The sequence below is a fragment of the Sus scrofa genome, chromosome 11 (genome assembly GCF_054392235.1).
Source record: "Sus scrofa isolate SSC_HxYL_T2T_F1_AM1 chromosome 11, Sscrofa_HxYL_maternal_Yorkshire_Landrace_v2.0, whole genome shotgun sequence".
In the NCBI taxonomy this organism is placed as follows: domain Eukaryota; kingdom Metazoa; phylum Chordata; class Mammalia; order Artiodactyla; family Suidae; genus Sus; species Sus scrofa.
The window spans coordinates 12,354,700-12,367,698 of NC_139393.1; the positions used below are offsets into that span (position 1 = coordinate 12,354,700).

Consider the following 12,999-nt stretch of genomic DNA (forward strand, 5'->3'; position numbering starts at 1 on the left):
GACTCCAGCAGGACTGCACTGAGGATCAGAGGAAGGCTCTTCTGTTTTTGTTTAGCTCTAATTCAGAAGGCCCAAAACTTCCCCTACATGTTAGTAGTTCCATAAATGAAGTTTAAAATAATAGGAACCATGAGTAATCTTTACTTTGATCATTTCTCTGAAAGCCATAGACCATCACACTGAAAAAGCTGTCCTGTCAGTTCTCTGTGAATAGTAGCATCTAATACCTCTGTACTTTTTTCATCATCCATTTTAAAAATATTGAGACGACTCCTGATAAAAATGAATTAGAATCTGTTTATTATAAGCCTATTATATTTGCAGTTTCTAAATGCTCGCCTGAAAGGAGTCTCAAAATTGGACGTGTTTGTTCTTTACCATTCATGGTAATTCCATCACACAGAAAGCTCTTCTCCTGAAGAAATGACTAGGGAAGGAGGACCACGATGCTGTGGTCCCCAGAGGGGAGGTCTCACCTGCACCTCCCTCTGTGCGGGCCCTTTAACCCTCTGCTACATCCATCAATTGTGATGTGACAGTGACAGACTATTCCTAGGCTTTTGAATGATTGTTAGGGTATATGACATCTGTCCCTGGCAATGAAAGGAAATATAGAAAATATGCTTTCCCCCTGCTACAGATTCCCCAACTCAGAGCCCCCTGAATGGCATTTTATTTACTTCTCTCTAGTTTAAAGAGGGAAACTACTTTCAAGGGGCCCCACAAAATCCCCTAATAGTTAAGTTTCACCGTTTATTCAAATGATCTGGGGAAATCGTAATGAAAGATAAAATATTTTAAACTTCCTGAATCAGAGGTCAGCCTTTGAAAAACTTACTTCCTAATAGAAAATATATTGCATACATAAGGAATATTTTAACATATTTTTATACATTTAAAAAATTCCCTGCTATAAAACTAGATTGCTTTTTACTTATTCTGTAGCATGTAAGGGGAAACTTTAGAAAGATACATGTTTGATAAAAGTTACATGTCTAATAAAAGTCTATGAAAATTTTATCAAACATGTAACTGCAGGATTTTTAATTCATCAGTCTCTCCAAGATAAAATGGTTATTTAGAAAAATTAAGGGTAATATTGCACATAAAATCTTATCAATAATTAATCTTCATTTTGCTGGGGAACTCAGGGCATCGTTGAAGCATAATTTTGTAGACTGTGGGTGTGTGTGTGTATCTCAGACAAATACAGGACTGCTGACAAATATAATTGGATACTCTGCCAATATTCAAACACGTTACAGCAAGATACATAAATTTAGAATAAGATCACAAGCTGACGTGGACTTTCGGCTCCCTTTCCCACACACCGTCTAAGTCAGAAATGCCTCAAAAGCAGTGTGGAAGCTGATGGATCTGAGGAAACTCACAGAAAATGGTGAGCAGTTCCTAGGGAGACAGAAGACCAGTGGGTCTGAAGGAGGAGATGCCCAGCAATGGTGTTGGGTGCCTTGCTGGGTAAGGCGCTTTAGTTATTCACTTTCTTCCTGGAATTTTCCAGGATCTGTTGATGGCTTCCCTCCTGCCACTGTGGGGCAAGTAATTGGAACGCCAACCCAGCCGCTCAGGGCTGTGGCATCACATCAGTGCCAAGGGAGGGGCTGCCCAGGAGGTGGTCACACGTGCCACCCCTTGGACATTCACTTTCCCCACTGCCCCCTCCACAGTGGGGCCAGGGTATTGCGACCCAGGAGGCAGCTCTCAGAAAGATCAGCTTTGAGACCAAAGCATAGGATGTTTCTCTGAGAGACAAGATGGGGGGGGAGGCGGGGCCAACCCCATGTAGAGTGAAATCACAGAGAAATGCAGCAACTATAAAGGAAAGCTCACGAACTCACCCACCAGGTAAAACAGAATGAACAGAAGAGAAAAATACAGAAGTTTTTGTTTTGTTTTGTTTTGTTTTTTTAAAGGCATAATATTCTTTAAGGCATAAGAAAGGGGGCGTTAAAGTTACTGGTACTGTTCTGTATTTCTTTTTTTGTTTTTTTTTTTTTTTGTCTTTTGTCTTTTATTGTTGTTGTTGTTGCTATCTCTTGGGCCGCTCCCGTGGCATATGGAGGTTCCCAGGCTAGGGGTTGAATCGGAGCTGTAGCCCCCGGCCTACGCCAGAGCCACAGCAACGAGGGATCCGAGCCGCATCTGCAACCTACACCACAGCTCACGGCAACGCCGGATCGTTAACCCACTGAGCAAGGGCAGGGACCGAACCCGCGACCTCATGGTTCCTAGTCGGATTCGTTAACCACTGCGCCACGACGGGAACTCCCTGTTCTGTATTTCTTAAGCTGGGAGTGAGTACAAGGGAGTTTATTTTGTTCTCTTAATCTTACATATATACCCTAAATATGTAATGTTTTAAATTATTTAATTAGGAGTTTCTGTCGTGGCTCAGTGGTTAACGAACCCGACTAGCATCCATGAGAATGTTGCCTCAATCCCTGGCCTCGCTCAATGGTTTGAGGATCCAGCATTGCTGTGGCTGTGGTGTAGGCCGGCAGCAACAGCTCCGATTCCCTAGCCTGGGAACCTCCATCTGCCATGGGTGTGGCCCTAAAAAGACAAAAAAGGAAATTAAAAGAGTGAAAGGTAGTGTAAGCCATTCGTAAGTGCGTAGCTGTTAGTGGAAAGCGGGAGCAGTTGGGAATTAGGAGGCGTTGATGGAGAGTTGCTGGACCTGATGTGAGCAGTCAGACCGCAGCGGTGTCACTAATCAGTGTTTCACGTCCTTCCTTCTGGTCACGTGGCTTCAACAGAGTTTCCCGTCAGGGTCTTTCGTGTCCTCGTATCCTGTCCTGTGTGGCCAAGACTTTCTTTCCTCAACCTCCAAAGCAGCCGCTCCAGACTTTTCCCAGGTCGGCACCATCCCCCACACACCTTCTAGAATTCCTTCCTCTCTGACTTTCTGCTGTTTCCTTTGCCTCCATACTCTTGCACCCAAGACCGTCTCCTTCCCCCGTTCCCGTCGAGAGTGGCTCCTCCAAATAAGACAGTGTTGGGCATGAGGCCCTCCCAGCTTAGCATCCTCACAGTCTTACGTGCATGCAGTTTATTCAACAACATTCTGCGTTTCTCTTCATTCATCCGTGGATGTTTTGATGCCTGCTGTACTCTGTGCATTTGTTCAACACATTTGTCTTTGAGGGCCTCGGTGGTCCGCCTGTGGAGGCTGTACCCTGGTTGGTTGGTGTGTTCTAAACAATTCCACGTGCCTTACACCTTCTTACACTCCCAACTCCTAACTCGCTTAGCAGGCGGCCTGTCACTTAGAAGGCACGTGCTCACCGCGGAGGCGAGAGCGCTTGGCAGTCAGAGTGCCTACGCATGTGATTCAGCTGGACTTTCTTAGCTAGGTCCCACCAGTAAAGTCAGGGGGAAAATTCAGATGATGCTTTCCTTCACTACTTTCCTTCCCCTCCGCCAACCAAAAATCCAAGCACCGCAGCTTGTGGGAGATTTTAAGGCACGTTTTGAAATGCGGAAGGACATGGGTTTCAGAATTACCCAGCTCTGGGTTCAGTTCCAGCCCTTGCTAGCTGTATAAACTTGTGTAAATTGAAAAACCTTTAAAAGCCTTGGATTTCTAGGCTACTAAAATAGAGATCATAATTGGACCTACCCGTGTGAATGTTGTAATTCAATGAGATTGCCCATGTGAATGCCGTGGTTGGCGTAATTTCTATTTCTGGACAATCAGAAAAAGAAGAACAGCTATCCCCTTCTCATGGTGTTCTAAAGAGGCATCCAAACAACCTGTGTGGTAGGTACAGTCGTTTTCCCTTTTTCACAGGTGAACAAACACCGCAAAGGTTAAGGAACTGGCTCATGGTCACACAGCTAGGAAATGTCCTTTCTGAACAGTAATGCTTGCTCTTTTAAATGCCCGATTTAACGGCGGGGCCCTTCATTCCCGCCCTTGGTCTCTGCTGACTCTCTGCTGCCCTCTCCTTGCAGGTGACTATCCTGCACCAAGAGCCGTCCTCACAGGCCACGACCACGAAGTTGTCTGTGTTTCCGTCTGTGCAGAACTTGGCCTTGTTATCAGCGGTGCTAAAGGTCAGAAGACAATCCTTTCATTTTAGGTCTTTAGAAACTGTACTGTTTTCACAAGGTAACCATGATTTCTGAAGCTCTCCACAGACAAATGTAATCCCATAGGATTTTTTTTCTAGCTATTGCATTTTATTACTTATTAATAACATTTATTTATTAATATGTAGTTATTTATTAATAACACATTTGTGCCAGTACTCAGATAAAAGATATATATATATAAAATTTTATGTAGTATTTTGTGGTCCATCAGCATTGTAACCGGAACACTGGTAAGTTAAACTACGGCACACCCATGTGATGCAGTCATTCAAAATAACATGTAAAAGATAAGGGGACGTTCCCGCGTGGCTCAGTGGTTAACGAATCCGACTAGGAACCATGAGGACGCGGGTTCGATCCCTGGCCTCGCTCAGTGGGTTAAGGATCCAGCATTGCTGTGGCTCTGGTATAGGCTGGTGGCTACAGCTCCGATTCGACCCCTGGCTTGGGAACCTCCATATGCTGTGGGAAGTGGCCCTAGAAAAGACAAAAGACCAAAAAAAAAAAAAAAAAAAAAAAAAAAAAAAAAAAAAAAACAAGGGGAAGACCCCTGTGATTGGGAGAGGGAGTGGAGGTCAGGTTTTTCCTCCGACGTAGCCTTGGGCCCACCCCACCCCCTTCTCAGGTGCCTTTCTTCTCGAGGCCGGGGACTGTGCAGTGGAAACATGATCTCTTAGCTCTTTCCACTTGCTGTGGAAGAAGTCTAGTTTCCGGACAGATCCGGAACCTTGGTTCTGAGTCTGACTCAGACACCAGTTCTCCATGGGAGGCTTGGGGCAGGAAGGAGCCTCGTGCTTACGGGGAACCGAAAGAAAACCAGAGGGGCCGAGGGCTGAGTGTGGTGAAGACCCCACAGAGGTGAGGAGACAGGAGGCTGCAGAAGGGTGGGGTGGCGGGTGGCACGAGGATTTGCGATGTGTATTTTATTTTGAGCATGGTAGGGAACTGTTGAAGTTTTTAGCAAAGTGAGGAAATGATCAGATTTGGTTTAAGGAGCTTATTCTGGCTCCTTTTCATGTATAGGTAATGAGTATAACGTCTGAAGGTGGGAACGCTGTGTTTTATCATTTTTGTACTTAAGAGTAAGTAACTCAGGGATGGACACATAGGATTTTTTCAAGAAACGTCTTTTAATGTCTGTTTAGTAATATTATATGTAATATCATTCTGTTCTATAAAGGAAGAAAAAACACATAATACACATAGGGAAAAACATTTTCTGTAGATGATGATATTAGAAGTGACTGCTGTTTTCTCTTTTCTCCAATTCTTTGTATTTTCCAAAATGCGCATTTATTACTTTTAGGAAACTATTTAGATATAGCATTATAACATCACTTGTTTTATAAAATATGCATCGGCTTAAATCAATGGATTGAAAAATAGGACTATAATTCATACAGAGTTTTTCTGGGTGTGTATGGGGTGGGGGACAGGTGATACCAAACTATATTAACCAATTATTTTTCTCAACCTGTGAGTGTTTTATCTTAATGCAGTTTCTATCTGGGAGAAAACAATTGGAGCAAAATAAGTCATTCCCCATGCCACTTTTACATTCTTGCCTCACTTCTCCTTTATTTATTTATTTATTTTTAATTAATTAACTTTTTTTTTTTTTTTTTTGGTCTTTTTGCCATTTCTTGGACCGCTCCCACAGCATATGGAGGTTCCCAGAGGGGTCTAATCAGAGCTGTAGCCGCCAGCCTATACCACAGCCATAGCAACGCAGAATCCGAGCCACGTCTGCAACCTACACCACAGCTCACGGCAACGCTGGATCCTTAACCCACTGAGCAAGGCCAGGGATCAAACCTGCAACCTCATGGTTCCTAGTCGGATTCATTAACCACTGAGCCACAACGGGAACTCTTCACTCCTTTATTTAAAAAACAGAAAGTGTTCCAACAGTCTGAATTATTTGATTTTCTTAATGTTGCTTTTCACATTTTGTGTATAGGCTACAGAAAAGGTAAAACTTATTATTTGATAGTAATGTATTTATGTGGAACAGTGTTAACATTTTCATGATACGAAAGAAAATTACCAATTGTTTTACTAATTCTCCTAAGCTTTCTAAAGAAAACTTTCTAAAAACACATTAATAGACAATTTCTGGGATATACAGCCTTTCATTCTTCTGTAATGTGTAAACTGTATCCTTTTTTTTTTTTAATGACTATTATCTCATGGAGGAAAAGAGCAAGTATTTACCTTAATAAAAAGTTTGAGAGCTACGTGTATGTTATATAACAGCTCTCTGTATTTGTTCTGTTGAAATAGGGCATCAGTGCTTGGCTTTTGCCAGCGTAGTTCTTATTTTTTCTCCTTTGAACAAATCTGAGCGTATGTCCAGGTATAGGTTTGCAGGAGCTTGCATGTGACTGTTGTCACCAATGACAGTCATTGCTGTTCCCCACTCCACAGAGGGCCCTTGCCTTGTCCACACGATCACTGGAGATTTGCTAAGAGCCCTTGAAGGACCAGAAAACTGCTTGTTCCCACGCTTGATTTCTGTCTCCAGCGAAGGCCACTGTATCATCTACTATGAACGAGGGCGATTCAGCAATTTCAGCATCAATGGGAAACTTTTAGCTCAAATGGAGATCAACGATTCAACACGGGTAAATCCGCAGGTTCAGTGCTAACTAGGGGCTGAGCCAAGAGGTTAAAGATTGAGTATTTTACATAAAATGACTCATAATGGAATGTCTCTGGTATCCAGATGAATGTGTTCTGGTTTATAAAAGCATATAAATTCATGTTGATTGATCCTTTAAACAAAACCAAAGTTCATTTAATCCCAGGTAATTAACTCAGTGAATGAGCGTTCGGAGATGATGGCTTTGTCTGGTTAGAGGTTAGACCCTTAAGGAGATTTTTCTTAAGCTCCTTTCACCAACAACAGTTCCTGCACTGCTCCTTCCTGACATTAAAGGTGACGTTATTGGAGTTCCGGTCCTGGCTCAGTGGAAACGAATCTGATTAGTATCCATGAGGATGCGGGTTTGATCTCTGGCTTCACTCAGTGGGTTAAGGATCCGGTGTTGCTGTGAGCTGTGGTGTTGGTCACAGATGCAGCTCGGATCCCATGTTGCTGTGGCTCTGGCATAGGCCAGCGGCTTCACCTCTGATTCAGTCCTAGCCTGGGAATCTCCATATGCTGTGGGTTAGGCTGTGAAAAGACCAAAAAAAAAAAAAAAGGCTTTATTGTCAAAGGATCTTATCGTTCAAACCCTAGACCAAAATTACATTTAAATCTCCTGTCACTGACAAATGAATTGTAATTGCTGGTTTATCTTTTTATTTATTTATTTATTTACGCTTTTTTTGGGGGGGGGCACACCCACGGCATATGGAGGTTCCCAGGCTAAGAGTCTAATCAGAACTATAGCTGCTGGCCTAGACCACAGCCACAGCCACAGCAAAGCCAGATCCCGAGCCGCGTCTGCAACCTACACCACAGCTCATGGCAACACTGGATCCATAACCCACTGAGAGAGGCCAGGGATCGAACCTGCAATCTCATCATTTCTAGTCAGATTCGTTTCCACCGCACCACGACGGGAACTCCTGGTTTATCAGTTTTGAAATATGCTTCTGCCATTTGTTCTAAAAGCCTTGACCTTGTTAGTATTCAGAACTGAACAAAACATCATGTTCTTTAACTCTCAAGTTCTTTCTCGATGAGACTGATAATACTCTCTTTGGGACTTCTGTTATTTTGTAACCTAATTGGCTTTGATAAGATCCTTTGTCTGTGTTAAGAACTTTGATGTATTCCACATTGGAAAGCGTTTGGATTGGACTTTCGACAACTTGGGCAAATGGCTAAAAGCAGATAGTAATGACAGGGACCCGTATTAGGTGCCTTTCAGTAGTGAGTGTTGATCATTTGGGAACCGCTGAGAGAAACTGTTCTTCTGCCTTGTCTGAAGGCCATTCTCCTGAGCAGCGATGGCCAGAACCTGGTGACTGGAGGAGACAATGGCGTGGTGGAGGTCTGGCAGGCCTGCGACTTCAAGCAGCTGTACATCTACCCCGGATGCGACGCCGGCATCAGAGCAATGGACTTATCCCATGACCAGAGGTGAGTTGAGCCAGGGAGACGTGTAATCACTGGACAACTGTCGGAAAGCCCTTTGCATTTCACCGGGACTGAAACATGCTGCGAATAAGATTCCAGCATCCAGACGGAAGAAAGACTAGTGCCAAAAGGGTAAATTGAGGAAAGGAGTGAGTACTCTAGGAAAGGATTCTGGTAAGAAGGAAACAGGAAGAGAATGAGCAAAAAAAAAAAAAAAAAAAAGAGCCTGAAGAAAAACAGGTGCATCTAGACCCTGCCCAAAACGTAGAATTATCCCCACCAACTTCTCTGTTCTCAGATCCTTGCCTGGTCTCAGACAGGCCTGTCTGGCTTACATTATGTGAAAAAAACATAGATTTTTTTGGCAGACTCTCGGCTTGAAGCATACAATGTCTAGTTAACCAATTTCCAGCCAAATGCAAAGTGCAGACTACAGCTGGCCTCTGTTTTAAAAATATGAGGCATTCGTTACTTGAAATAACCCCACCCCTATTTTCTTATTCACATATCTCTCATTTATGTTGTTTTATGTATTTCCCTAAGACACTGTAATCTTTTCTCGGAATCGATAGGGATGTTAACGAAGTAATGTGATTTTTCCATTGTTTCTCAGTTTGCAACAAGATTTTGGTTTTTTCCTGAAAATTGTCTTTAGGTTTATTATAAAGTGAAAAGAGTATTTGGAATATAGACTCTAAAATTTCTAAATTTGAAAGATAAATTAAAACTCTATAATATGGAATTCCTGTTGTGGCTCAGCAGGTTAAAAACCCAACGAGGATACCAGGTTAGTATCTATTAGGACACCAGTTCAATCCTCGGCCTTGCTCAGTGGTTTAAGGATCTGGCGTTGCCACAAGCTATGGCGTAGGTCGCAGATGTGGCTCGGATCCTGTAGGCTGGCAGCTGCAGCTCCAATTCAACCAGCCACTAGCCTGGAAACTTCCATATGCCAAGGTGTGGCCATAAAAAGAAAAAGAAAAAAAACTTCTGTAATCTTAATATAGTAATTTCTCATGTTTGCTACATATTTAACAGAAATAAGAAAAATCTTAACCAACTTATTTTAATTCTATGTATATTCTTTAATAGTATCAGTTCTTAAATATTATGGATATTAAGGCTTATATGACAAATTTAACAAAGAGTCTTCACAATAGACTAAAATGGCATTGAAGTCATCAGGAAGAGCAACCGAATTTAAATTAGTTTGCAGAGAGGATATTTGACCTGCAGCCCAACCTGTTTTAAATAAAATTTAAGCAGATTCTTAAGAGTGTTCCGAAATGCTGTAGTCCATATTCATGAATAAATGGGAATGGTTTACTGTGTAATCATTTTTATCTACTTGGGTGTTTCTGAGTATTTAAGTATTTTAAGTATTCTCCTGATGTTCTTCATTCATTCATGTATTCATGTTGCAACCATTTGCTGCCACCATCATAGACTGACCACTGTTCACAGCCCTGAGGATGCATAACAAGGTCATTGAGCCCAAAGAGCTCGAACAGTCATAATGTTTGTATGTGAGGGAAGCAGGAACAGAGGAACAGAAGAAAGAAGGGGTGTGGAGGGGCAGGAAAGGCTTTATAAGGGCTTACAGTTCACTAGGCGTGGGGAGAGGGTAGGTGAGAGCTCATAGGCAAAGCGGCATGCATGTCAGCAGTCTCCCAAGAGGAGTGAGGAAAGATACTAATTAAGTTTCTATTTCTTTTTTAATCTTATCCTTAATTTGAATCATTCTTATATGCCCCTGATATGTTGGAATAGTAGCACATGCACTTAAGCTATACATTGACAGATAAACATACAGTGAGGATGCTATACTCACGACGTGTTTATCTGATGAGCTGTCCGATCCACAGCTCATCAGCACTTGGGTTGGCCGTCCAGGCATTGACAGGATTGTTTCAGCTTCTCGCAGGAGAACCGAGAATAAATCTTAATCCTATCTCAGGGTACACAAAACTAAAGCTTGGTGAACTTTGAGATCATGATATTGTTCGGTGTGAAGCAGAACCACATCAGTGATCTTCTGTCTCTCTTCACTACTGTCTCTGCTTTTCCAGGACTCTGATCACTGGCATGGCTTCTGGTAGCATTGTAGCTTTTAATATAGATTTTAATCGGTGGCATTATGAGCATCAGAACAGATACTGAAGACAAATGAAGAACCAAAAGCCAAGTTAAAGCTGAGAGCACAAGTGCTGCGTGGAAAGGCAATATCTCTGGTGGAAAAAACTCGTCTACATCGACCTCCGTTTGTACATTCCATCACACCCAGCAATAGCTGTACATTGTAGTCAGCAGCCATTTTACTTTGTGTGTTTTTTCACGACTGAACACCAGCTGCTACCAAGCAAGCTTATATCATGTAAATTATATGAATTAGGAAATGTTTTGGTAATTATTTCATATATTGTTGTTTATCGAGAAAAGGTGGTAGGACGTGTCACAAGAGACTTTTGACAATTCTGAGGAACCTTGTGTCCAGTTGTTACAAAGTTTAAGCTTTGAACCTAACCTGCATCCCATTTCCAGCCTCTTTTCAAGCTGAGAAAAAAAACAAAAAACAACAAAAAAAAAACAAACCACGTTTGATATTTTGTACATCAAATGCATCTTATTTAAAGGGATACTTTTGTAAAAGTAAAACCTTGTATAAAAAACAAAATGTTTCTTAATTTTATTGTGGAGTTACAACTTGCATGTTCTTTAATCCTGATGTCTTGACAGAACAGGTGCATCGACACTAGGAAATAGTAAGATCTGTCCAAGGACACAGCTTGTATGAAAGGATTGAATTTGGGCTCAATTAGTAATTTTTGACATTTTCACTAAAATATGATTTGCACTTTCTAATCAAAATTCATCCGTCCTAAGTGAAATTTGCTCATAAAGCATTTAGATACTAAGCCATTTTTTTTGGTTGCCATTTTTGGTACTTTTTACAAAGAAAATTTAGCCCTACCCTTCATAATTTGAAGACACAGCAGAAAGGGGGCTTAGGGATGAGGTCCTGGTTTTATTGTATAAATAGGAGTCCCGATTGTTAGTTCCATAGTAATGACTTACCAACTCCTGGACAACTCTTCCAGAATCATCCTGCTGGCTTAGCGTGTGTACATTAGGGGAGGAGAATCTGATGCTAATTTTTTTTGCTTTTTTTTCCTCTTTGGTTCCTGAATAGCTTAGTTTCTTTAATAATAAATCAGACTTTATTATAACAATAACTGAAGTTATTCTTTTAGGTTTGTGTGAAATTCTCACCTAAAGCCACATTCTTAGCCTAAGGCACTTCGTCTTTTATGATATAAAATGATGGCTATCAAATGATTTTCCATACATTGTACTGATCAAGTTACACACCCAGGGGTATATACACTTTATTCATGTTTCTTCTTTGTATATTTGGTGACTGTATCGTCATAGATGTACATATTGTGTCGGTAGGGCTATGAGGCATGTTACAGGAATGTAATTTTCTCAGAATTTACACTCACTTGCAGTCATTTATTTAAAAAGATAAAACAAGATAATGGGTTCTTTGTATTGGCACTTTGCACCAGAAACATATCATTATTTATTGATGTGATTACTTATTTGTTATCCACCTTGTACTAGTAAGTTTTAGCACTGAATTCCTTCTTCATTGTTGTTTGTATTTATGAGATTCTGAAATTCCGGGGAATCAGCGTAATGATTAAGTTATTCATCACCAGGCTGTAAGCAATATCTTGAGTTTGTAGCTTAGAATTGGGAGGATAATGAACATCTGGAAGACAAGTTCATTTCATCTTGAGATCATGGTGAAATATTTTGGATATATAAATTCCTTAAGCTATTGTAACCATGTTTTATTGCAAAGATGTAAAATATGCCAGATGTGTGTGAGTTGGAAATCAAAAAAAAGAAAAATAAAATATGCAAAGAATTCACTGATTGTTTCACATTTCATTGGACACTTCACTTACATGCATTCATTATGCTGTCATACAAGTTTAAGAAATCAACATCACCTCATATAAGGGCCTAGAGCATCTAAGAACATGAAATAGAGTCCTAATGAGGCTCTGTAATTTGCTGAAACATGAGCTGCTCTGCTTGACCATCTGGCAGGGATTTGGGGCACCAGTGACCAGAGGGAAACAGCCTGTTGTTTCTTCTGCATAGTCTACTTTGGGGGTTACTTTTGTTTCATTTAAAAGGAACTAAATGCAGGTGAACGATGTAACGGCCCATTACATGAAAGTTACCAAATAATGCTATTTTCATTTGAACCATGCTTTCTAGAATTTATCATTGACCAGGCATCAGGCAGGCGGAAGTGGAACAGCTGTTGACCAAAGCAGGCAGACAGCAGGAGCGATGCTGAGGGGGCCTCAGCCATTCACACGAGCACGGGCGGAGGGGGCAGCAGCCCAGGGAGGCCCAGGGAGTGACCAAACCGAAGGTAAACACATTCTCAGGACAAAAAGGACACAACCAATGGCAGCCTGAGAAAGCTTTGCTATCGCCCTCTGTCCTGTCCCCAAACCAGACATCTGTTGGTCATTCCCAGCCCAACCCTTCTCACCGCCCCTCAGTCATTCCTCGGGCTAGTTACCACCTAGAGATCTCTTTAAACTCGCTGCCCCCCTTCCAGAACCACCGTCTCGACTGTCACCGAAACCTTTCGACTAGAATGCGTGCCTCCCACCATACACCACGCTGCTGTCTGAAGGCCTGTCATTCCTCTGCCCAGCGCTCTGCAGTGTTCCTCATGTTCCTAAACTCCAGGGGGTAAAATACCTGGG

General features: G+C 41.8%; 1 protein-coding gene across 19 annotated transcripts in view; it reads left to right on the forward strand.

Annotated features, from left to right (window-relative positions):
* Positions 1 to 12,141, forward strand: part of NBEA (neurobeachin) — a 644,629-nt gene extending 632,488 nt beyond the window's left edge. For 17 of the 19 annotated variants that reach the window (XM_021065197.2, XM_021065202.2, XM_084981455.1 and 14 more), the window contains 4 exons: positions 3,976 to 4,077; positions 6,544 to 6,740; positions 8,055 to 8,206; positions 10,273 to 12,141. In XM_021065197.2, coding sequence (XP_020920856.2) covers positions 3,976 to 4,077; positions 6,544 to 6,740; positions 8,055 to 8,206; positions 10,273 to 10,363 — 542 coding nt within the window. In that variant the 3' untranslated portion in view covers positions 10,364 to 12,141. The remainder of the gene's footprint in view (positions 1 to 3,975; positions 4,078 to 6,543; positions 6,741 to 8,054; positions 8,207 to 10,272) is intronic. The other 2 variants (XM_021065205.2, XM_084981461.1) reach the window with 1 other exon arrangement.
* The last annotated feature ends 858 nt before the right edge of the window (positions 12,142 to 12,999 follow it).